This window comes from Crotalus tigris, unplaced genomic scaffold (assembly GCF_016545835.1).
Source record: "Crotalus tigris isolate CLP2741 ecotype Arizona unplaced genomic scaffold, ASM1654583v1 scf7180000017573.2279862, whole genome shotgun sequence".
In the NCBI taxonomy this organism is placed as follows: Eukaryota; Metazoa; Chordata; class Lepidosauria; order Squamata; family Viperidae; genus Crotalus; species Crotalus tigris.
The window spans coordinates 51,373-78,811 of NW_024096484.1; the positions used below are offsets into that span (position 1 = coordinate 51,373).

At 38.0% G+C, this 27,439-nt stretch overlaps 1 protein-coding gene across 2 annotated transcripts in view; it reads left to right on the top strand.

Annotated features, from left to right (window-relative positions):
* Nucleotides 1-26,792, top strand: part of LOC120314164 (microtubule-associated tumor suppressor candidate 2-like) — a 45,502-nt gene extending 18,710 nt beyond the window's left edge. Inside the window, exons 4-5 of one of the 2 annotated variants that reach the window (XM_039356986.1) lie at nucleotides 7,760-7,963; nucleotides 24,345-26,792. In XM_039356986.1, the coding sequence (XP_039212920.1) occupies nucleotides 7,760-7,963; nucleotides 24,345-24,358 (218 nt within the window). In that variant the 3' untranslated portion in view covers nucleotides 24,359-26,792. Of the gene's footprint in view, nucleotides 1-7,759; nucleotides 7,964-20,889; nucleotides 21,639-24,344 lie in introns of those variants that run through there. The other variant, XM_039356979.1, reaches the window with a different exon arrangement.
* Nucleotides 26,793-27,439: the final 647 nt, after the last annotated feature.

Here is a 27,439-nt window from a genome sequence, read left to right on the forward strand (position 1 = left end):
ATAACCAGCATCTCTGAATTCTATTGCCAAATGTTAGATCATTGCAAGCCCTCTACTGTGGGGTATCTATACAATCTAACCCTAAGCAAAAAGATAGATGGGCCTTTTCCCACTCTGATGTTTCCATCAACTCTACTGATGAGAAGATTTCACTCCCTATTTGCAGAGACTTTGCCCTTATGGATCCAAGGAGACAGAACTCTTGTTCACCTTATATGATACACCAAGATGTGCTCTGAACACTCCATTTCTATGATACACCAAGATGTGTTCTGAACACTCCATTTCCAAAAACAAGGGTCACATAGATAAATTTTATATCTATTTTTTAAGGGATGCTAATCTCATTCCCACTAATCAGATGAACAAATATCTTCACCAAACTTTTAATTAGATTTGTTTTATTGTTGTATTATTTTTCTCTTTTTCCCAATAACAAATTGTTACATTAAACTATATTTTTTACTGTACTCTTTTTATTGTAAAGGATGATCAAAGACCGTAATAAGGATATTTTTTGATTTGATTCAGAAAACCTTAATTCACTGCTGCTATCTGGATAAGGTGACCAACTTTTTTATAATGAAAAGGAGGACACAAATAAATTGAAGAAAAAAATATTGTAAATAAAAGAAACATTTTATTCACTGCAACAATAATACAGAATACACTATAATATGATAAATGCATAATAAAAACATTTGTAACAATAACATTTTATATTGTAATTATGCTTACATGCCACCTGCAGCTGTCCCGCCAGCACTGCTGTCCTGCTGTGTAGAGCGGGCCCCGTGGCTCCCAAAGCACCAGCTATGCCAGCTCCAGCCCCGGGGGGCAGCCTGCCGTCAACACACCCCACCTGCAGCCACCCTTCCAGCACTACCACCCACCCTGCACAGCCCCGTATAGAGCAGGCTCCGCCGCTCTCACAGTACGGGGGGCAGCCAGCCACTGCCGCCCCTCACACCCTCACCCACAGCAGCCCCGCTGCCCCTGCTTCTTGTGCCCACAGCCATTATTGCCCTAGCAGGGCTGAAGATCAAGAGAAGGTTACGTGGCATCGCTGCTCCAGTCTCCTCCAGGTATCTTTGGGACTAAGTAGGAGTTAGTCTCAGAACCACTGAACTATATTTTTCAAAGATCCTGGAGCACAGGGGAACTACCACAGGACTGGAAAAGAGCTGATGTAGTTCCTATCTACAAAAAAGAGGAAAAAATGGACCCAGGAAATTACAGACCTATCAGTCTGACCTCAATACCTGGGAAGATCCTGGAAAAGATAATCAAACAACGAATCAGCGAACACCTAGAGCAGTGGTTCTCAACCTGTGGGTCGGGACCCCATTTGGGGTCGAACGACCATTTCAAGGGGGTTGCCAAACAACGCAGTCCGCCATTTTTTCCCCTTTTCCTTAGCTGTGCTACTCCCTTTTATTCTATTGGCTTTTGAAAGCCAATAGAATAGACTCTCTTGAATAGAGTCTAATTCTATTGGCTTTCAAAAGCCAATAGGAATTGTCCAGGCTGTCTCTGCCCTGCTGAGCCTGCCAAAAGTCCCATTCTGCAAACGGTACTGCACCAGTTGAGTAGTCCTTGACTTACGACCGGTTGAGTAGTCCTCGACTTACGACCGGTTGGGGGTCGCGGCATTAAAAAGGTTGAGAACCACTGACCTAGAGGCAAACAAAGTCATTACTAAAGGCAACATGGGTTTGTCAAAAATAGATCATGCCAGACAAATCTTATTGCATTCTTTGACCAAGTGACAAAATTAGTGGATCAGAGGAATGCTGTGGACATAATTTACTTGGACTTCAGTGAGGCATTTGATAAAGTAGATCACAACCTACTACTCGACAAGATAGAAAAATGTGGGGTAGACAGCACCACCATCAGATGGATCCGTAGCTGGCTGACTGGCCGTACTCAGTGTGTACGATTTGGACGAGGGGATAGATGGGGAACTCATCAAATTTGCAGACAACACCAAGCTGGCAGGAATAGCCAACACTCCAGAAGACAGGCTTAAGATACAGAAGGATCTGGACAGATCTGAACACTGGGCGCTATCTAACAAAATGAAATTCAGTGGTGAAAAAAGCAAGGTTCTACATTTAGGCAAGAAAAACCAAATGCACAGATATAGTATAGGGGGTACCTTGCTCAATAGTAGTAACTGTGAGAGGGACCTCAGAGTCCTAGTGGACAATCACCTAAATATGAGCCAGCAGTGTGCTGCAGCTACCAAAAAGGCCAACACAGTGCTAGGCTGCATTAACAGGGATAGAATCAAGATCACGTGAAGTGTTAATACCACTTTACAATGCCTTGGTAAGGCCACACCTGGAATACTGCATCCAGTTTTGGTCACCACGATGTAAAAAAGATGTTGAGACTCTAGAAAGAGTACAGAGAAGAGCAACAAAGATGATTAGGGGACTGGAGGCTAAAGCATATAAGGAATGCCTGCTGGAATTGGGTATGTCTAGTTTAATGAAGAGAAGGACGAGGGGTGACATGATAGCAGTGTTCCAATATCTCAGGGGCTGCACAAAGAAGAGGGTGTCAAGCTATTTTCCAAGGCACCTGAAGGCAGGACAAGAAGCAATGGGTGGAAACTAATCAAGGAGAGAAGCAACCTAGAACTAAGGAGAAACTTCCTGACAGTTAGAACAATTAATCAGTGGAACAACCTGCCTCCAGAAGCAGTGAATGCTCCAATACTGGAGGTTATTAAGAAGAGACTGGACAGCCATTTGTCCGAAATGGTATAGGGTTTCCTGCCTGAGCAGGGGGTTCTGACTAGATGATCTCCAAGGTCCCTTCCAACTTTACTATTATTATTATCATTTAGTTGGGTAGCAGGGAGGGGTGCAAAGTTCCTGCCAATTCGCCTTCGCGGCAGACAAGTTACATGTGCAAAGTTTGCCAGCTGGGTCTTTTGGCGCGCTCAGCAGCAATTCCTATTGGCTTTCGAAAGCAATAGGGGAAGTAGCTCATGCAAAAGTTGAAAAAAAAAAACATAAAAAAGGTGCCAGAACGCTGTTCTGAGCATTCTATGAGAAAAAAAAGCCCTGCAGATTAGTCTTCAAATATCGAAAAGGAGGACATGTAGGAGGACACATTTCGAGGGAGGACAGAACTTAAAAAAGGAGGACTGTCCTCCCTAAAGGAGGATGATTGGTCACCTTAATCTGGGGTCATCTGGAATTTTGCAATCCAGGTATGCTATGTTTAATTTCTGAATTCATGGAACCACACAGAGATTCTTCATAAAACTGAAATTGCAAAATGTAGTTGCAGCTTTTTCCACAGCATTCACTGCTTGTTCTGATTCTATTTTGGTTTCTAAATAAAGTGAATGTATAATGGGAAGTGCATCACTGGCTCTTGTTTGTGTTGTCAATTCTCTTCTATTATTATTTGCAGGTGTCATTAGAGCGCCAGAATTATATTTGTCTCATGTCAGAGAATATTTACCTGGAAATATTTTCATATTTTTAGACAAGAAATAGCAAAGAATTCATAGAGATTGATTTTTGTAGAATACATGCTATAATAATTAAATCTGTGAGGGTCTTCAAGCAGCCAGGAGCTAGAATATTCTGACAATGTTCATTTTGAAGTGTTATTCTACTTGTGTTGGCAGATCTGAAAAAGTGATGCTTATGATTAAAATATATTTAATGAAAACACCTATTAAAGCAAAAAAAAAGTAAACATATTTTAAATATAATTTTCTATTCCTATTCAAACACAAAATTGTCATATTTTCAGAAAGGAAGTCCAGTCATGGGCTTTTGAACTGTAAGATAGAACCCAAAATGAATGCTCATAACAAAAGTGGTTTTTTTTAATTAATTTATTCCAATGAATGTTAAAGAAAGCTAGTTGCTGTTGTGAAATGTGGATGTGATTCCAGAGGGTCTGAAAATATCTTCTAAATCAACCACAGTGATTGCATATAGTCCCTGTCAGAAACAAAATGAATCACATTAATGATGTAAATCACATCATTTACACTGGGCTCATAGATGCTGCATTGTTAATCCCTAATGTGCAGTGTACATCAATTGTACAAAATATTGAATCTTATATAATTTGATGTATTTATTCCATTTCTGTAGCTGCCCTTCACAATCCAATTGGGTGGTGAACAAAATCACAATAATAAATATTATAAAATCACATAAAACCACAAAAATACTCACAAATTATACATATACACAATAGGAGATTACTGTACTAATTACATAAAAAATAACAGGGCAACCAGGTAAGGGGATCCCTAACACTTTCAGGACTCCAGGCTCGAGCACATAGCTACACCTTTAAAACCTTACAAAAGGCTAACAGAGTCAGGGCCACCTTGAGTTCTGAAGGAAGGGTATAAAAAAATGTTGAATGTTATATGCAAATTTTATCAGTGTACAGATCAATTATTTGTGTGCACCTAATAAATATAATATGTGAGCACTCAGCACTGCTAAAAAGATGGTTGGGGAATTCTAATGAATAAAGTTATTAAATAGTAAGTGCCTTTGTTGTAACTCTTGGTTAGAAGATTATATTAAATTTTACTGAACTATCACTGAAAAATGTAGATCCGTGTAGAGAGGCTTCAAAATTACTTGCCTTGCCTGCCATTAATTTTCTTTCATAAGAGGTACAGCAGCCTAGTCATAATGGTCCTGTCATTCATTTAATGTACCCTAGTGTATTTTGCCTTATTGGATCAAATCACGACCCATCTTAGTCTAGCCTCTTCTTCCTCTCAACCAGTTTCCTCTATAATTTTCACAAGATACTCCCTTGTTATTGTTGTTCCCCTACAACTCTAAGGTAAAACTGAGTCTTCTAGCTTAATGGCCTTTGATTCAAGTCCCCCATGATTTTAATCTCCCTTTAAAACTATGCAAATTATTCATCATCACCACATTTTTGGATGAGCCCTGGTCCTTCTTTTTAGAAAGGGAAAATGTTTCTCTCTATCAGTTTTCCTATTCTATTCTATTCTATTCTATTCTATTCTATTCTATTCTATTCTACTCTACTCTACTCTACTCTACTCTACTCTACTCTACTCTACTTTACTCTATGCTACTCATTATATATTTCTTAAAATAAACACACAAACATAAAGGGATGTGGAAATAAGATGAAATGAATTTAAAATTGAAACAAATGACACTCAGAGATTTGTTCAAATCTGTTTCAACCTTTCTAATGTGGTGATGCTTGCTAGCTTTTGTGGAAGAGAATTTCGACTTTGTGGTAGCTGTCAAATTTTTTGTCTGTCCTGAATTTCACAGGATTTCAAATGTTTGATGTCCCTGGATTCTTATATCATGGAAGAGGCAGAAAAGAACACTCTTATCTTGTTTCTTTTCAATAGAACAGATTTGTATAAAGACATTATGACATAGGCTCGCTTATTTTCAGCTTCCTAATGATTACTAACATGGAAATACTTTTTTTCTCTTTTTTTGCCACTTGCACATTATATTTTAATGTTTAGATTGAATTATACACCCAGGTGAATATAATGCTACAGGATCCAATCTGGGTTGGTCACTGGGGCCGGAAGTTTAGTCTTGCAAGCTTTCAGACTCATGCTGAAACCCACCCATCCTCAGGGAGCTTCTCTCTAGCAGACTGTGTGCTTTGGGCTATTCTGTGTGAGGTATTTATATGGTGCCTGTTGGGTGTGGCTTTTTAGATTTTGATTGGGGTGTTGATGGCTGGCTATTCAGATGTTGGTTGTTGTTTTCTTGTGCTGCCAAGTCCTTGCCCTTTAAGTACTTGATAAGCTGGTGGTAAATCAGCATTCCTGTTGATGGATGAGGGGTCCATTTCCCAGACTTCAATCACTTCCCTGCTGTTTTTGTGCCTGCTCATCCAACAATTTTAGTAGATGCAAAATTGAATGTATGTCTTTGTTCATTGCAATGTAAGACTACCTATGAGTTTGGGTCTCCTCATTTGATTGCTTGCTTGTGTTCTTGCAATCTGGTGGTTAGCTTCTCCTCATCTGTTCTATATAGTGACAGTGGCAATCCATGCAGGGGATCTGGTAGATTACATTGGAAGTATCTCCCACCTTCAAGCAATCTTTACAATGGTAGCATTGGAAACTGTGTTCTACTGCTTCTGAAATACTTTTGAAGTATGGCAGAGTGTGCCATGTAGTTAGTCTTGTACCTTGTTTCTTCCTTTCTTTTCCCACTGTATTGCACAGATATCTTGTAACAAATGATTGTAGGTACACATTCTGTCTGAATTGTTCATGTAGGTACCTGCCTCCAGCTGTTTGGCTGGCTGGCTACTACAGTGGGTTCTCACTCTGCCATATAGTGTTCTGATGCAAATCTTTTTGTGTGACAGTGGGTGGTTGTTGTTGAAATTCAGAATGCATGGCATGTTGGTAGCCTTGCAATAAATTGTGGTTTTTAGGCTTCCATCTTCTTGTCTATCTGAAAATGGTAATTGTCTAGCTGTTTCTTCCTCTATTGTAAACTGTATGTCAGGAAGATGGAGTTCAGTATGGTATGAAAGTCTTTCAGTACATTCAGTACATTTCTTTTGATGATGACAAAAATGTCATCCACGTAGCTGCACCAAAAATTAGTTGTGTAGTTCCGAAATGCGCGGTGTTCTAGTTCATGAAAGACTTTTCTGCAGTGACTCCTGATATTGGGGATCCCATGGGTGTCCTTTTTATTTGCTCATACATTTCCCTTTTGAATGTGAAGACATTATTGACAGTATTGGAGTAGCCTCGTGAATCCTGTCCCGGTTAGGTGTTTCTGATGTGTGTTGAACTGTGAGAGCCAGATTGTTGAACTAGATGTTTTGAAGTTCTTAAGAAATTTTGAACCACGCTAGAAACTAGGAGATGGAATTCTAGTCCCACCTTAAATCATAAGCATGAAAAGTAATAAGAATTGTATCGATATACTAAAACTATACAATTCTATATGGATTTGCATATTTACTTCTTAAACATATTTGATATTTCTATCTCTAGAATCATATAAATTAAAAATAATGTCATTTTAAAATAAAGTCTGAAATGGCGTAAAAAATAAAATAAAAATAATGATGAATCAAATTATATGTTGCTGGTTTATAGCTTCCTTACATGTTGCTTTCGTTTGATCCATTTTAATTTATTGCATTAAAAAACCTAATTGGTTCTGCATCACTTTAGATTTGATTCCAAATATTTTGTCATGAACATGGACCTGACTGCAATTCTTTCAAGCAGCTGCAGAAACCTAAGAAAAGAATAAGTGCATTAAAGAGGAGCAGATGGGGCCATTGGAATCAAAATGGAGGCATCACTAAACCCAACTCAGGGAATAACTATAATAACAATAACAAAATTCCCTCCATATTTTCTGGGAGTCCCTCAGATCTGGCTTTGTCATCAGGCTGGTGATCTCTGGGGATGGGTGAGCCCTTGATATAGATCCATTGCTGATCGAATCTCTTTTGTGTACTTTTTAAAAAATGTGATTATGTTTGACATATGTATTGTTTTTATACTTTCTTTTTTGTTATATGCTGCCCAGAGTCGCTTCTTGTGGGATGGGTGGCCATATAACATTCATAAATAAATAAATTTGGGATGGTCAAAAGGTTCCAAGGGATGGGTTTCTTTTCAATGCCATTCTTGTTTGTTCTGACAAGATTCAATAATATATGTCCATTTTTTTAAATAAAAAAAAATGCATGCAATCATTTTTTTTTTCAGTTGATCTTAAAAAAGGCTCAAGTCCAAATGCTACAAAATCAAATCTTCCAAAACCATGTCAGTCTGGACTTCGCCCTCCTGGTTATTCACGGTTGCCATCAACTAAACTCGCCACGTTTGGTTTTGTCAGGAGCTCCAGTGTCTCCTCAATCTCAAGCAAATCTAGTGACAGAGTCCAGAGTGATCAAAGCAAGACAGCCAACCGTAAGTCAGACAACTTGATTTTCACTCCTGATATATCTGTTGCAGAGAAACAAAGAGAAATAAAGAATACTACTTACTTCCTTGTTGTGTGTTAGCAGCACATTTCTGTTCGCTCTTGAATTTTATGACGTATATAATGTTGGACACATATTTTCTAATAATAAATTACCTGTATAGGCTTTTCTTCTAAAAGTTGCTGAATGGTTACAGCTGAATGGTTACATTTCATAACCACTTTTGTATGCAAACATTCTACATATATGTATGCATGTACACATACAGATAAATGAACTACTTTCAAACAGAAATAAACATAATAAATTTCTTGCTTCAGCACACTATGGTCAAGAGAAAAAAGGGCTGTTGTCTCTCTATATATATTGCAAAGAACCCTTAGCTGAACCTCACCTCAAATCTTATTTTCTGTAGTAGATGTTTATTTAAGTAAAGAATAACCACATGACACTGAGTATTCTCATTATGGGATCTATATGTTCCATGAACTCAGAGCACAAGGAAGGATTGTGGGTGTTTTAAAATGTCAGCTTCTCTCTTTGAAGACCAGAGTCTATTGGAACCATCTCAATTTCAAAGCAACTGTTATCACTCTTCAAGTGGTTCAGATTCAGGATGCCAGCTTATATAAAAGCCAGAGGCTTTTGAGTGATATAGAGTCCTAAATCTTTCAGTGTTTATGTTAATTTCAAATGAATTGCAAGAAATAAAACACAAAGTAGGTCACAATCAATCCCAAGGGCTTTCTTACATAATAGATTTAATAATTGGCGGAATCATCCAGACCCTTTGAGCTTAGCATCTTACTAAAATACAAATAGCCAAAGTACAAATACATGCAAATGCCTTTTGGTACCATCACACTTCTCTGATGCACACAGTAGAATGTGTAGAGAAAGTTCAAGGAGTTAAGAGAGCTTACACAAATTAAATGAGATTTAAATTTGTCAGGGTGGAAAACCTACCATAGTTCTTGTTGGAGTTTTGAGAAGTTGTAGTTCAGTAATATGTCAAATACTATGTATGGTTAGCTCATTCTGAAATATTAATTGCTTTTTCTAATTTAGCCTGTATTGCTCTTAATTAGAAGAGTGGCTGCTAGGTGTCAATTTTCTCAGTTTTTTTTTCTAACCTGTTCCTGCCACTATTAATTAATTGTCTTAGGGAAAGAGTCAAAACTACATTATTCAGGAAAGGAAAATGGAAAAAGTTTCCAGATGGACTTTTTTAAAAAAGCATCAGAGATCCTAATCCAGAATGTACTCCTACTGTAATCCATATTGCAGATAGGAAATTATATGAGGCATGAGAATCAGAAACATGTCCTGTAGCATTGTTCTTGTTTTTCTTTTCTTCTTTTTTCAGAATAAAGATGTTCGGTTCAAGTACATTTTGAAAAAGCCTGAATAATCTGTGCCTGAAATTTTTGAACTAGTTCAAGAAATTAGATTATCTTTACATTATTTATTTGTCTTACATTTAATTGCTGTGGGACAAGGGAGAGTTATTTATTTATTTATTTATTTATTTATTTATGAGACTTATATACCGCTTTAATGCAAGCACTCTGTAAGCGGTGTATACCAGTAAGCAATGTATATATATATTTACATTGCCCCCAACAATCTGGGTCCTCATTTTACCTACCTCGGAAGGATGGAAGGCTGAGTCAACCTTGAGCCAGTGAGATTTGAACCGCTGACCTGCTGAACACAGTCAGCTAAAGTGGCCTGCAGTACTGCACTCTAACTGCTGCACCACCTCTGCTCTTAGAATGAGATGCAATCGCAGAAGATAATTAGAGAAGTTGGTAAATTACACACAAAGTTGGCTTAGAATATTTGCATGAATCAAAATATTACAGGTAGTCCTCAACTTACAACTGGTAGTTTAATGACTATTCAAAGTTATGACAGCCTTGGAAAAAGTTACTTATGACCTGTTGAACTACCCCCCCCCCAGTCACATGATTGCATTTTGGGCACTTGGCAAGCAGCTCATATTTAAGACCAGTTATAACTTCCCACAATAACCTGACTGCATTTGTGACATATTTTGCTGTTTTCTGCAAAAAAATTCCACTGGATAAGCTGACTTTGGACTTAAACCATGTGATTCAATGACTATGGTGACTCATTTACTCAGCATGGGGACTAGTTGATGACTGTTGCAAAAAAACCGATCATAAAATCAAGGCCAGTAACATGGTGATTCAACTTATGACCCCAATTATTTACATCAAAAATTGTGGACTTAATTGCAGGTAGACGAGGCCAAGGTCTATCTATACTTTTGTCTAGCTACACAAGCTAGCAAAATTGCACTCCTCCCTCCAAAAAGAAGGTACATGCAATCCTTTGATTAATGTTATATGGCCCGTTATATGGTCTTTTGGAAGTAATCAGTATACGCTTCTTGTAAGAAGAGAAGAGATATGGACTTACTCAGTTTTAACTCTGGCTCCTCCCCATTACTTTTTCAGTAGCTATCATAATTGGCGTGTGGTCTTCACAATATATGTATGTGGTAATGCAGCCCTTGAGAAATAAAAAAAATGCTTTCTTCACATTACTTTAACTCTTTTCTCCTCTCAACAGCTCATCTGTTTATCTGAAATGCCCCAAATGCTCTATTCATCAAGATCTTGGCCATCATCTTGATTTTTTTTTACTCCTTTGCAGATGACCCTGGACACCAGGTCCTCAGAGAATTTTTCCTTCAATTTGTCTGAGTAGCACTATCAGACTAATATATAATTCCAGGAGCTTTATGGCTCACTTGCCATATCTTGGTGTGTTATGTGTAATTTTATCTAACCATCCAGCTATGCTAATTGCCAAACTTCATTATGACAGAAAAACATAAATATATGTGTGGCTGTTCTAAAGTGGGCTAGAGTTTGCTGTTGTTATATGTTGTGATTAGCATGCAGCTTTATATTCACAGATGCGATAAATATGATAATACTGTGATAAACAAACACCTTTTAAAGAACATTTTCTATTTACTAAGAATGATAGGAAATAAAATAATTCTGAATGCAGCACAAAGTGTATTTATTGCATTTTAGTAAATTGAGTTTTCAGGGAGGTTATCATTCAGTTTGATTGCTGTTCTTCTTGCTCACATAAAAATCAACTATGAATGTAACTTGTACCAATTAGTCAGAGAAATGGCTAGTGTTAAAAATTCTTGTTGGATTTGTAGTATAATGCTGTCAAAGATCTAACCAAAATATTCGAATAAGTATGGAATACAAGAATGTTACCACGTTGAAATATATAATATTTTATTAAATATCAGATTCTTTACAACTGGATATGGTCAGATAAATATATTTGCCCCTAAAAGGAGGACATAAGGAGTAAAATTAAATCAGTGCATTTTTCTGCTTGATGTGCAGTTCTCCAATGCAATAGAAAAACACCTTTTGTTGGCTAAGTATCCTGCTGCTTCTTTTACAGGACCATTAATCACCTATGAAAATGATGATTTTGGGGAGTGGGGAGATGGAAAAATGTTTTTGCTTCCTTTAAATGCCAGATGCACTTTTTTTTTTTCCTCCTCTTTCAGAGAAAAATAAATCTTGAAAGTATGGCATGAATGGCATAATTTCCTGGCTCATTCTAGAGCAACGGTTCTCAACCTGTGGGTCGCGACCCCATTTGGGGTTGAACGACCATTTCATGGGGGTTGCCAAACAACGCAGTCTGCCATTTTCCCCCCTTTTCCTTAGCTGTGCTACTCCCTGAATAGAGTCTAATTCTATTGGCTTTCAAAAGCCCATAGGAATTGTCCAGGCTGTCTCTGCCATGCTGAGCCCACCAAAAGTCCCATTCTGCAAACGGTGCTGCAAGTTGTCTGCAGTGAAGGGGAGCTGTCTAGAAGTTTCCATCCCTCCCTGCTGAGTAACTACTAAAAATGTAAGTAAAAGAGGGCCAGGAGTGGGGGGTGGGAGGCCGGTGGGCGCAGGGAGGATTGCTGGCTCGTGTGGGGCCCGGCGGGTGCCTTACCTCCCTTGGGCTGGGCCAGCTGGTGGCCCAGCCGGTGTCGCCCTGCGCCGTCACTGCCCCTTGCCAGCTACGCCTCGGCTGGCGCAGGGGGTGGCACCACGCATGCGCGGCGCTCCCGGGCAGGGAAAGTCCTCGACTTACGACTGGTTGGGTAGTCCTCGACTTATGACCGGTTGAGTAGTCCTCGACTTACGACCAGTTGGGGATCGCGGCATTAAAAAGGTTGAGAACCACTGTTCTAGAGTATCAGAAGCTGTAGCAAAGTTTTCTTGCTTAAAATATATAAAACAAAGAAAAAGAAAATTCTCAGCAAGAACTTTTTATTTTTAATGACAGTATAACATTTCTTAACTTAATGAAAGAAAATATAGCTATATGTGGACTGAGTATATATAGATTAAAAATGAACATACCCCACTGAGTAGCAATTGAAGACAGAAAACAGGAAGTTCCCCTACTTCTTTTTCTCATCCATAGGCTTTTATTTCTCAGACTCTAAAGATTTCCCCACTGCTGGGGTGATCGGGTTTTCCCAAAACCATTATTCAAACAGAAGGGTAATAGGCAGAGATTCAAGAACACAGCTCTTGGATAAGGTGCTTTCTTAAAGATATTAGAAAAGCTATTACAATGTAGAGATAGCAACAGCCAACTATAAGCTGATGGAAGAGATGGGATGGGATGGGATGAATTCTGGAAGCTGAACTCTTGAAATTCAAGCCTTATGCATCTTCTTCCCACTGTCATGGCATGAGAGCAGGTTGTTTATCAATGGGAAGGATCACTAACATCTGTGCATGATTATTGTAACAGATTTGTTTGGTCTCAAGTTCTTTGTACCTTATCTTGGTCCTTCTAATCTTCCTATGACTGCAAAACCTAGCATCACAAGATCATGGGCTTGGAAGGGACTTCGAAGATCTTTTAGTCCAATGGTTCTCAACCTTTTTAATGCTGCGACCCCCAACCGGTTGTAAGTCGAGGACTATTCAACCGGTCGTAAGTCGAGGGCTACCCAACCGGTCGTAAGTCGAGGACTTTCCCTGCCCGGGAGTGCCACGCATGCATGGTGCTGCCCCCTGCGCCGGCCGAGGCGTAACTGGCAAGGGGCAGCGACGGCGCAAGGCGACCACCGGCTGGGCCACCAGCTGGCCCAGCCCAAGGGAGGTAAGGCACCCGCCAGGCCCCACGCGCACCAGCAACCCTTCCTGCGCCCGCCGGCCTCCCACCTCCCACCCCTGGCCCTCTTTTACTTACATTTTTAGTAATTGCTCAGCAGGGAGGGGTGGAAACTTCCAGACAGCTCACCTTCGCTGCAGACAACTTGCAGCACCATTTGCAGAATGGGACTTTTGGCGGGCTCAGCAGGGCAGAGATAGCCTGGACAATTCCTATTGGCTTTTGAAAGCCAATAAAATTAGACTCTATTCAAGAGAGTCTATTCTATTGGCTTTCAAAAGCCAATAGAATAAAAGGGAGTAGCACAGCTAAGGAAAAGGGGGGGAAAATGGCGGACTGCATTGTTTGGCGACCCCCGTGAAATGGTCGTTCAACCCCAAATGGGGTCCCAATCCACAGGTTGAGAACCACTGTTTTAGTCCAACCTCCTGTTTAGTGCAGGAATCCTGATACCATTCTAAACATTTTGAAGTGCAGAGGAACAGTTTGAGCCAGCTTCTTTACTCCATCAAATCAACATCTTTAGAGTAGAAAGAAACCTTTCTAGAAACCTAATTGGAGGGAAGGAATGCAGTTTGGAATGTTAATGCTGTCAGTCTCCATATTTGTTCAGTCCATCTACCTGTAAAATGAAAGCATATACCGGTAATCCTTGACTTGCAACCACAGTTGGGACCAGATTTTCCATCACTAAAAGTGGTGCAGTCATAAAGCAAGAGGCTATGCAACCACATTACTTTTGTTGCATGTAAAGCAACAAAAAATTGGGCTCAGTTGTAACTTGAAGACTACCTGTAGCTTATCTGGCTTTACATGAAATTAATGAATCCTGGGAAGAACACCTGGCAAAGGAATTATGAAACAGAGCAGCTACTCTTGCATTTGAGAATAACATATTGCTTGCTTATGGATATGTTTGCTTCATATAACAATGAACTGTAGCAACAGTTGTGATATATTAATCACTCACCAGGCCTAAGCAGATATTGGATCTGCTGAACACAATCTGTGCTGTTTGGTTTATTATATTGGAGATACCTCTGGTGGGAGAATCAATATAACTGAATATTGAGTGAATTGGTTCCAGCTGGTGGGAATCTCTAGTTTTTTATTTTTGTTTTCAATAATTGTATTAAGAATTGTGGTAAGCAGGTAAAACTAACAAAGAAATCTAATACATGTATTTATAGAGAGAGCAGGGAGATGGAGGGAAAGGGAAAGAACAAGTGAGGGGAAAAAGTAAGAACATATCCCTCTGTGATGACTCATCCAGACACTTCCCCAGATAACTCTCCAGATGGCAGTTTGGAGGAGGATGAAACAATTCTGGGCACATCAGGAGGGGAGTTGGTTAGTGGCTACAAGTAGTCATCTGGGGGTAACTGGCTGAAACACAGCTGCAGCAAGATAGACCTGAGGCTTCAGGTAGGGACTGCCTTCTGCACCTGATCCAAGAATACACAGGGCAGAGAAAAGGCAAGAGCAGCAAAGGTCAGCCTGGTTACTCATGAGGAGGCTGCCTCACCCCTCTTAATGGGTCTTACCAGAAGCTGGCTATTTAGCACAGCACACAGATGGAGATGATGCTGGAAATAACATGTTTGTTTCCTTGCTGCGTGTTCTTGCTTGAATTTTGTATGTTTCCTTTCAGCTGTAGTCTTGTCTTGTCTTGCCTTTGCCTGTGGACTTCTCTTGTCTTTCAAATTTGCCTTTGCCTCACTTTGCCTTTGCTTGTGGCCCCCCCTTTGTCTTGGAACTTGACTTTGACAAGTAGACCGGACTTGCCTTTGCATTAAGGACTAGAGTAGATTTCATTTGAGTAGCCTTTGAAACTTATTAGGGTTGAGCTAGTGCTGGCACAGGGAATCTCTGGGGAATACCAATTCAAACTCAGAAACCTTAATAAAGACTCCTTATACTCTGTGTGTGTGTGTGTGTGTGTGTGTGTGTGTGTGTGTGTGTGTCAGAGAGAGGGGGGACGGAGAGGGAGAGAAAGAAAGAAAGAAAGCAGGACAGCACACCTCCCACACAATTCAAATGTTTTAATTAAAGCAGTCTTTTTGTGCTTTAATAATTGACCTTCAGAGTCTTGTTTTGCATTGAAATGTAAACAAAACAGTTTTTTCTCACATGGTGCTAAATTCAAAGTCTTTCCTTAAACCAGTTTAAGCCTTAGCATTTAAACTCTTTAAATGCTAATTAGTACATATATGTTACAGAAGAAAACTAAACTCCTGCGTGAAAATTAAGTTCATTTGCAATAAAACGTTGAAATAAGTCTTTCAATTAATTCAGTATTTAAGAATGCCAGACCTCTGGTGGAGCATGTTAGTGGAATATAGTGCTTTCTCTTGAAGAGAAGAGATTGTTGTCTATATATCTATATATCTTTTATTATATCTATATCTAGATACATCAATAGATACACATATACGCACACAGATATACAGTATATCATCACCATCCTCATTTTAGCCACTGCAGGTTGAAGGCTCTTCTGCATGTTTCCAACCAATATGGTCCTGAGCTTTCTTTGCCAATTGGACCCACAATACTTGCTGATGTCGTCAATCTATCTTGTTTTAGGTCTCTTTTGTGGACGATTTTTATCAAGTGGGATCCATTCTGTGACTGCCTTGGTCCACCTGTCATCAGTTCTTCTTGCTATGTGACCGGCCCATTTCCATTTTATATACATGAATGCATTATAATCCCAGAATATTTAAAAGTTACTTATTGAATAAACAAGCTTGTTGAACTTTATTATTGCTAATAATACTAAGCTTCCATTAGGCAGTGTAATCTAGAGCACATGTCCAATTCAAATTATAACAACAAAAGGGATGAAGTCTTTTATAACATCTTTCACAGTCATTTCTTGACTGCATTCAAGTTCACAGATCACAAGAATAGCAATAAAAATCAGAAATAGTACAAATCTCAGTTGGAGAGGAGTCATAAAAATAATACTATAAACCTATTCAGATTTTACTAAGGAACTTGTACAGATGAAAAGTAGCTTTCCCAAGGCATGATACTGTAATACTACTGACGATCTGGAAACATGCAAATATCTCTTCAATATGTAATTTATTTTGTTGTTTTATCGCTTGAACCAAAGCAATAAATATTTGAATACAGTGAGATGATCTGATTTCTTTGACAAATTGCTGAGGAAAGCAGCAAAAATGTAGGAAACAATCCAAATCACTGAACTGCTACTTAATATAGTCATTGTGATCCATTTAAGAGTATCATATATATATGTGTGGCTATAAAGCATGAAAGTATATCATTAGTCAGTCTCTCTCTCTCCCCCCTATTCATTCATATTATATATATGAATGAAGGGGAAAGAGAGAGAGAGACCTCTGAGAGACTGACTAATGATTTACTTTCATGCTTTATAGCCACATAGTATTTATATAAAATGCCAACAAAAGTCTTCATTAGTCAATAAAAATAAAAATTAATTAAATATCTACCCTTGACACTGGAGAATTTATCAGTATTGCTATTCTGAGAGCATTAGAAAAAAGAGAACAATTTCACATCAAAGACAAGCACAGAGGGCAAGCCATTTGAAGCAACCAGCTTTTCTTAATCTCCATTTCCATTGAGGTAATTATCAGTAACTCAAAAATAAAAATCTAACTGGGTCAATAAAATGGGGTCATCCCCCCTAGTAAGCTTCTCCAAATAAACGATGAAGAAATTACCTTTTGAAAATGGGGTTTTATTTAGTTTAAGATTAAGATAATAATTTAAGAATCTTCTCTTAGTTTTCTTTGGTGCTGTCTGAAAGCAAAATGTGTAAGGAAAATACGTTTTCTAAAAGGAAGATCACGGTATAATAAGAAGGCTTCTTTGCAATGATACTTTAACAATTTCTTTTGTATTCTTTTGCATGAAAACATCTAAGATCTGTTATGTGCAACCAAATAGTGTCAGGGTCAGGGCAACTCCTGAATAGCCTGAAGCTCTGGAAGCACACAAATTGTTTAACAGGCAAGGTGCAGTAACAACAGTTTTGCTATATATTGAGTATAGTTACCGTAATTTTAGCACATATTCACCATGGTGGCTAAGCCAAAGAATAGCAATAGCACTTAGATTATATACTACTTCACGGTGCTTTTCAGTCCTCTATAAGCGGTTTTACAGAGTCAGCATATTGCCCGTAACAATTTGGGTCCCTATTTTACCAACGTCGGAAGAATGGAAGGCCAAGTCAACCTTGAGCCGATCAGTATCGAACTCCTGTCAGTGGGCAGAGTCAGCTTGCAATACTGCATTATAACCACTGCACCATCATGGCGCTTCTTCTCATTGTTATGTTATTCATTAAGGGCATGTTAAATCAGAAAACATGGCAACTGCTCATTTGAGCCAGTAGAGTAAAAGGTTGGTGGTCTCATTCTCATAGAAACCATCTCAGTATACCCCTGTCTTGGTCTCATGGCTTAGTAGTCATTGTCGTCATCACCATATTTACCTGGTGTTTTCCCCCTTCCAGTGGTGAGTAACAAAAAAATAAGGCTTCCACAGCTTGTGTCCTTTCCTGTCTAGTTAAAAGAAAAAAATGAAAAGAAAATAAATGATGTAATTCCTTAGCACTGCAGACTGAGGTTAGGGAAGTGAGCATTCTCCTCCTTTTTAGGGAGACTAATATCAAGGCAGATAAATAGAATTAGACTATAATAGAATTTACTGGAAAGTATCCCAAGAATCTGTGTTCGTAAACACAGCTGAAAAGTTAGAGATTAACTTTTCCTAGGACTCATCTGTAAGGGTGTATTCATGACTGTAGCTTTTGTCTAGCTTAGGCTTGGGTATTCTATGGCCCACAGGCCATATCCGAACCTTTGGCTGTCCTTGTCTGGCCCATGGCTAGGGCCCTCTTCTTTGGCCCTCCACAACAGTCCTAATTTTGCATGTGGCCCCTTGCGAAAATTAGTTGCCCACCCATGATCTAGCCAGTAAACAATTTCATTGTTTTAAATGTTCTATAATTTTAGAATTGCAAGCCATCCAAAGTCACTTGGTTGAGTTGAGGAGCTACAGAAACTCAACAAATGAACAAATGAATGAATGAAAACACTTTCACTGGTTAGTGTAGTAGTAGGAGTTTCCTAGAGATCCCTCAAACATGGCTTCATTGGCTAATCTTTAGACAGCGGAGTCATAAAACAAAAGCATTGTCATGGTGGTGAAATACTTACTACCTTAAGGTTCGTATATAAAGAGGGGGAAACTTTCAGAGAAAAAAAGCTATAAAGCAAATGCAAAGCTTTTTTCCTCCTGCACTGAAGTATAAATCCAAATTTGGATTTCTGGTGCTGATAATTCCAAGAAAAACAACATGCTTTAAATATTTCTCCTACATTTCTCTTTATCTAATTAAAGTCTTAAACTTATACACTTTAAAAAAATAACAAGCACAATTTCCAATTCAAGACATGTATGTCTCTTGAGAACTGACCTTTACAACCAATTCTTTGCATTTTCATCTGTAAATAACAGTGTGAAATCAAGAGGTATAAAAATAAAACATTGCCAGCTTCCAGCTTGTGCTTTGATTGCTGATTTTCCTTCACAAAACCATTTGTAATGCAACATTTTGGGAGATCTGACAGGGCAGCCACCAGTTTTCCAGATCTTAGATGAAAATTGTGTCTGCCCACTCTTTTTGTTTATTACATTGTATTAATTTTCCTCTCTTTGCATAACACTGCATATACTTAAAGAGAATTGAGGTGTATATGGTGACATTGGGAAAACAGACCAGGTAGGACAGAACAGTAAAATTAAAACAGCTCTTTTATCTCTTATATGCTTTCTACATGTACAGGAAGTGGGAGAAAGAAAAGATGTCATTCCTGAAATGTAAGGATTGAGCCTTGGCAATTTTGAGTAATCCTTATCAGAAGAGTACATCGATAGAAAAAATATGTTATAAAATATATCCTCAAACTCACTGTGCTGCTTTTCTTGAAGTAATCAGAAAAAACTTGGAATATGATTATAAAATGTAATATTTAGGATATTTATTTATTTGTAATATTTGTAGACAGCCCCAGTTGTGAGATTCTAGGTGATACACACTAAGATACCAAATTCAAACATGCCCTGGAGTGTGGGAGTCACTAGACAAAAACCCTGCTGCCTAATCTAAATCTCATGTACTTCCTGTGGAAGTGAGACTCTTAATAGATGTTCTCAAGATGTTTGGATGAGACAAGGACCATCAATTTTGGCAATGTAATACCTGATTCAATCTGAAGTTATACCACCGGACTGTGTAAGTGATCATCAGTAGTGAATCTATAATCTATGGGCAACTAGTGCAATGACTTCAAAAGCAGTTTTATCCCACAGTGTTGCGATTGCCCCATCACCAGTCTGGTTGCTGCATTGAAGACTCGTTAACTAACATGTGTATTTTGTTTTAATCCTTGTGACAGCTTTGTAATATAAGCATTATTCTGCCAGTCAAAAGATCAAGTATACACAAAAAAGGGCTTAAGGCAAAGTTAATGGCAGAGCTGAATCTAGTAAGGTCCCTGCTCTGTTGCTCAGCCACTGATCCAGCACACTCTCTCATTGGAACATAGCACACTGCTGAATTTAGGTGTAATTTTTCCAAAACTACATGGTAGTAGCAGATCGGAGTTATACTTTCCACATGCATACACTTGCTCCTAATAAATTTGCAGTGTGAATGATTATATTTGACAATTTGAAAAGTCACCATTTGTATACACTGGATTAATTAGAAATAATGAACAACCACTATGGCTGCTATTATAGCCTATGTCCCTTTTTCTAGCACTCCACTGAATGCCAGAAAGTTGCCAAGTTGCTCCTATTATTGACTCCAGTGCCTTGAGCAATGCAATCTCAATTCTGTGCATCAGTTATTATTTCAGAAGTAGTTATCTGGGTGACTACTGCTATAGCTGCCACTATCCTCAGCCTCTTCTGTTCTGATTGGCAGCTTCCCTATCTGCTCTTCAAATCCAACAGACATAAATACCAAAAATAAATAAGAAAAGAGATAACTCTAGAGCAAACTCTATTCTGAAATTCTTTTTGAATCTGGAGTCAGTCAGTTATATGTCAGAAGGAGATCACATTGAAAGAAAAGCTAGTGTTTGTCTAAATTTTCTATTAAAAAATATGGTATCTACATGTAAGTGGCAGATCTACCCAACAGTAATCCATTTCGTCTTGTGTTTTCCATAAAATGTCTAGTGGGGATTACTGTAATCAGGGTTTTCAGTGACTTTCTCAGCCTGAGTTAGTATCACTATTATATTATTAAAAAATTAAAAATATTTTTTTTAAAAAAAAATAGCAATGTCATTTTTTAAATAGAATAATTCTGTTTTTTCTTTATTAAATAAGGCATTTTCTCACTGTCAGTCAAATTCAATACGCAGCACAAAGAGAAGAGTTGGCATTAATTTTGAATGGAATTTATTAATTCTGAATACATAACAAGCTGGGCTGCAATGAAGGAATATTCAAGAGAATGTAAAACAGCAGCAGTTCTATTTCCCTTCATTTTGGTGTTATGTATAGGATGTATAGGAGGCTACATAAATCTGTTTTTTACCGAGTACAAATGAAGATCCAAGAAAAATCACAAATCTGGAACTAAGGTATTATGCTTGATGGCCCTTAAAATTCCATATTTTTTGTCCTTTATTTCTATAGTGCATTCAATCAACTTTGAAAGCAACAATGGAAGAAAAACACCAAGTACTTCACGCACTGAAAAATAATTTTCAGAATTCTGTACGAGGAAGAGTTTCAATCAAAACATCAAGAGTATTGTCCACTTTTCCACTAATGTTATGTTTGAATTGTGTTGACACAATACAAGACTTTAAGTGAGAGAAAAGCTGCTTATACAAATACCATTTGTAAAAAAGAGCTACAGCTAATATCTACAATTTCCACAGAAAAACAGAAAGAAGGAAAGTAATTACATTGGCTAAGGAAAGAAGGCTTTGTCCTTGTTGTTAAGAAAACTGAGCTATCGCATGCCACTGTCGGATATATACTTCAAATGAATGCTTAGGGGGCTTGTTATTAGTCCTCACTGAAAGTTACAACTTGTAAGTCAATACGAGGCTGATTTCTCAGCACTAGAAAAAAACACATCATAAACATTTTTAGCATCAGTCAATATTCTAAAAGTCCATAAAGTCTACCTTTCTTCTCCAATACATTCTAAAAGGAAGACTCTTAATATATCCAAGAATTTCCTTACATTCTTTAAAATTCTACGGCAAATACTTAAATCTATGCCTGATATAATGTTGACTGTTTCCTAACATTTTTCAGGGTTATCTTTAAAATTGTTTAGAGTTACATGAAAAAAATAAAGTGTGTAAATGAGGGACATATTTGTCATCATATAAAGGGCCTTTGTCAAGAATTAAACAAATATATATACTGCATACTGTATTTAAAATCTTGGTAATAGACTCTATCATCAACATACATTCATCACAACAATATTTCTAGTATATTGCCCTCCATCTGTATTGGACTACTGATCGCCATCAGTCAACATGGCTATTAGGAATAGAATTTCTAATTTCTCCCACGCACCTATTGTAATGAATATTTCTAGATGAAAGGGGAAATCAGTAATTCTATTAGTTATTTTTTTTAAAAAAATATATTTATTTCTAATGTAATTTGCAGATTTTTTAAGGAGATACGAAGCAGTAGTGATTAGACAGCTATGTATCTGGGTACTTTAACATAGATTCTTGCACTGAGTGGCAGGTTGAACTCAGTGACCTACTGTAATTGGCCCCTTCCAACTTTATAGTTCTATGATTTTTCAATTCTATGAGTCAACTATGATCCCAATGTGGACTTACATAATTCCTGTATAAATCATCTGCAGACACGCAATATAGATTAGAAGATCAGTCCATGGACTACATAAGTCAGGTCAAACTTCTCTTAATCATCATCTCCTTGTGATCAACAGGAAATCTCTGTCTCTAGAACTTATATTTTTAATTTATTTGTTGCTCTACCAAAATACTCAGGATGATTAAATATAATACAAAATCAGTCACATCAAACCTAGATATTAGAACACCATCAGTATGTGGAAATCAAAGATAAAATAAACAGTGAAAAATTAGATAAATATCAGAATAACACAAGGAAAATACAAATTTAAGAGATTTCAGGCATAGTGCATTAGTTTTTAAGCAACAAAAGTATTTGGATATTCTCATACTGTTTGCTTGCCTCTCAACCTCAGTCCTCATCCTGTGGAAAATATGGCTATTGATTGGTTGTCTTTGTGTGGTTCAGCTGGCCAATTTTAGAGGTTTCGGTTTCATAGATTTATTCTATGGAAACCAGATTGCTCAATATTTCTGAACACGCACAGACATTAGACTGCAGAAACTTTAACTTACTGCCGTTTGACTATCTGGCTACATCTTTCCATCACCTCTACCAGCAGGACAAAATGTACAATAATGATGCTGACTGGAGTACCCAATAATCTACTAGCATCAGGGTGGAAAGATTTGCTGTAGCTACCCAAACTGTCTCTTTTCACTGTTACAATTTATTTAAATTCTTCACCATGAGGCAAACAGCACATAATTTAAATCCTTCTATAAGTTAATAAATTGGGCACATGAGAGCTGCAGCACTTTCTGCAGAGCCAAACTTGCTCTCACACACTGGGGAGTTGATAATAAGATGGGAAAATTTGCATACTGCTGCACTCTTATCTCTATTTTTGTTCCAACTGAAAGTTAAGAAGCTGTCTTTTTAAAAAGTCACGTGGCAAGAATCAAACGGAGCAAATTGAAAAGCTTTAACATGATTCACACTAGGCAGTCCAGGTTAATAATCTCACTCTTGCATTTAAACAAAATGGGCTCGTTGTTTTGATTGTGATTTGCAAACAAGCCTAACCACCACAACATTTTCCTCTAATGATATTGTCACCACAGGTATACTTTGTGGCAATCTATATGGAAGGCAATTTTGCCTTTTTTTCCCCATGGCCTCCAAGGGAGCAGAATAAATTATTGTGAGCAAGCAGTGGTAGTATTACCATGGGTTTTTCATGTGTCAGTTCCCAATGTTTTCTGATAATTGCTCCCCCAGGAGGAAACTTATATAAAAATTCCCTACCCCAGTAGCTTGTGTATTTGACAGTAGGCCTCAAAATGTTATTTTCCTACCATTGTGAGATTAAGATCCAAATTAAAGGGAAAAACAAAATGTTTCTTTGCTTTGTGTGCTATGCAGAGCAAAAGCCTATCAAATAGCTAGTTTTTATGACAATTTATAGTCTGGGGTGAGTCTCCAGAGACTATCAATCAGCAAGCCTGAAAAAGTAATTGTTTAAGCAGTTATCACTTAGTTTTCAATTCACAGCTTATTGTTTTGTGACAGTCTATTTCCATTTCTATGCCAGTCACCTCCAGACCACCTAAAGAGCTCACTCAGCTGGCCTAAATTTTATCTCTCTCAGAGCAAAATGCACAACTGTCACGGGTGAGATTCCAGCTTCACCCCATAATCTAGGAAATGTGTTATTGTTTGATTACAGCATTCATTTCCTTAGTTTTCTGAACATAAAACCAGTATGTAATCAAAAAACAGCGCTGCTTTTCAATTTCCCTTTTCTAGCCTAGTTTTTAGTTAAGAATTTACCCTTCTCCTTCTGATCAAATCAGTCTTTTCTTCTTTTTCAACATCCAACACATGCTATCATACTGAATGTTCTTCAAATCACCATTTCTTTTGGTTCCTCTTTTATGCTTCTTTATATGCTGTTTATATGAGACGTTACAACATAAAACATGCCTAGGGGACTCCAACATTAATACAATATCTATATATCTCTGATACAGCCTTTTTATTTTGGTCATTTCTGGAAAATCAAAAAGCCATGTGATTTCTTTAGAAAGCTCACTCAGATGAACTAGTGGAAAAAATAAGAGTTTCCTCCCTCAAAGTCATGGCCTCCCTCAATTTTCCTCAAAGTAGAAAAAAATCAGTTCATTTTCTGAATCTCAGACAAATGCTAATTCAAAACCTTAACAGAAATGTGCAACAAGATAAAAACAGAAGGGACTTTTATCTCTTCTCTTCCTTTTCTTTCTTACTTTTAGATACTGAGTACTAGTTCATTGCAACTCAAGACTAAAGTCCCATGAGAAATGTATTCCTTGCAGAAGTTACAGAAGTTTACAATTAAAATGCAAATTTGGAGTTATGAACTATACAGAGGGGAAGAGGACACATTTTTTCCAGCTTTATATCCTTTTTATTGCTTTTTGAAGCAAAAACCTTTAAATCAGGCCAAATGTTGGTGTTCAACAGCAGTGCAATGAATACTCTGAAGAATATCAAAAGCTCTGTATTATTTCTTCAAGATGAAGTGAAAAAATGCTGAAGACTCACGGCAAACAGAGCACCTAGGATTCTACATAACTCTTTCCACCCTAAAACTGGAGATTCCCAGATTCTGGTTTCCAGTGAGGAAAGATAAGTTAATGCCTACATTTTTCTCCACTCTACAGAGATTGCAGGGGCATTATGGCCAAAAAGCAGCTGGATGTGATGTCCAGACTGCTAAAAAATTTCTTAGGAAAAAAGAGAGATGGAGACATTGCCCATATGCACTTCTCAACAGCTGATTTTTGTGAATAGATAGCAGAAATTGACATTTTTTCAGCTGCCTGTGATCACCTGGGTCTAAACCTTAAATGCAGCCTTTTGTGGATTCATAGTTTGAGCAAACCTCATCCTTTCAACCACTTTGGAGTTATTATTTTTATACTGCCTCTTTAAAATTGAATTTTTTTAGAACTGCAAGCCTGCAAGTTGCTGGATGAGTTTTCCTTCAATTCATTTAAAAAGAAAGGAAACTATGTCTTTTCAGCTTTATAAGATCTTTATTTTGAAACTTTTGGCAATATACAGCAAAAGAGTGATTTTAGAGTTCCGGTTCACTGATATTGATCATTTTATAGCAATTATTTCAGGTTTGGAATAAGCAAGGAGAGAATCCACTGAATGAGTTTAAATTACTTGAAAGCTTCTTATGGTCAAGTCAGTCAAACTTTATTGTGGCAAAAGGAAAAAAAATACAATATGTACTTTAAAAATTACAATGTATCATGCATAATAAAAAGGACTGTGGTCATGCCTAGCCTACTATGCTGTCAACATCGTGTGCACTATACAGGCTGCAAGCATAAACTTTACAATAGCAAGAACTCTCTTGGGATCCTCATCTGCCAAAAGAAGCTGCACTTAGAATCCTTCTATTCAGTCTGGAAATGGGCTAAGAAGTATTTGTAATATATTGTGAGTGTCTCAGTAAAAATTGCAGTACAGCTCCCATCTTTGCAGGGAGAAAATCTTTCAGAATAGGGAATTTTGCAATATTTACCCTCTAATACAGGGGTTCCCAGTCAGGAGTGCGAAATGATATTCCCAGGAGTGCAAAAACTTGGGTTTTCAAAATTATAGTGTATATGCATAATTTGTTGCCGTTATTTCGAACTTTTGTAAGGGAATATATCAGAAGCGTTGTAGGGGTGCAGGGTATAGAAAAGGTTGGGAACCACTGCTCTAACACAAGGGTCCCCAACTCCCGGTCCATGGACCGGCACCAGTCCGTGCCGTGCTAAAAACTGGGCCACTCAAACAAGCAAAGCCCCATCCATGGGATGCAAGCAGCATGTGAAATCACGCATCCTCCAGTCTACGGAAAAACCTCTCTCCATGGAACCGGTCCCTGGTGCCCAAAAGGTTAGGGACCACTGCTCTAATATCAGTGATAGTAAGCTATTAAATTTCAATAGCACAAAGGACCTTAAGAATTTATTGTTTGGGCCAGATATAATGCTAGCTTAAAATAAAATCTGCTGTGTCCTGATTGAGTGGTTTCTTGATATTTTCTGTTGGCAATACTGGGTCCAGAATTCTTTGTTTAAAAGTTACCATTGCCTCATTGTGCATCAACATCTAATGGGGAAAAAAAACAATTTATATAATGTGTCATTTATTTGGCATTTCCAAGAAGAAGAATTATTATTTTACAAATCTTGGGACTGAGAGCGAGATTTAAACCCTGCCTCCAAATGTAGACCAGCATCAGACATACATTTAGCTATTTGAAATATCTTTTTTCAGGAATCCAGTTTGAACTCTCTCCAGTATCTCCTGACACCTGGATTTAACTGCACTCCATAGAGGAGATGTGCCAGCTTCTTGGCTTCAAAAACCTTTGAAGCAGCTGGTATATACTGGGCTCCCCTAGAGAAAAAGAGAAGACTGATGCTTCTGAATTTCTCAGAGCATTCAAAGCAACCTTACAGTATGAAATTGTTTTTGGGAGTGAGTTTTTTCCTTGCTTAAGATATTTATATTGATCCAGTTATCAAAAAGTAACAGGACTAAAAGGTACCCTTGTTCAGCTGTTTTGCTAGTTGGCATTATATATGAGATATACATTGCTATAAGGCATCTCACTCTCAAACTAGTAACAGAATAACAGAGTTGGAAGGAACATTGGAGGTCTTCTAATTCAACCCCCTGCTCAAGCAGGAGACCCTATACCATTTCAGACAAATGGTTGTTCAATCTCTTCTTAAAAACCTCCAATGTTGGAGCTCCCACAACTTCTGGAGACAGGTTGTTCCACTGTTTAATTGTTCTAATAACTGTTAGGAAATTCCTCCTTAGTTCTAGGTTGCTTCTCTCCTTGATTAGTTTTTGTCCATTGCTTCTTGTCCTGCCTTCAGGTGCTTTAAAAAAGTAGGTTGACCCCCTCTTCTTTGTGGCAAATCCCTGAGATATTGGAACACTGCTATCTTGTCACCGCTAGAGGCCTTATAAAATGCAAATAATGTGAGTAACCATCTGTCAGTTGTAGATGCTCTAAGATACTTCCAAAGAGCTTTTCTAGAGATGGAGACAAAAATCTGCTTGAAATCTACAAACAAGGCAAAAGGGCCTGACTTTAATGGGTGAGCATATATTTTCAATCAAATGGGGGGAGTATCAATCCTTTATATAACACAGCGCAGCCTGCCCCAAACCCTGTCTGCTTCTGTAGTAGGAGCTTCTCCCAGTCAGTCCAGGGCAGTGCTTTCAATTTTGGCAACTTTAAGATGTGTGGACTTCAGCTCCCAGAATTCCCCAGCCAAAATACTGGGAATTGAAGTCCATACATTTTAAACTGTGGAGTCCTTGG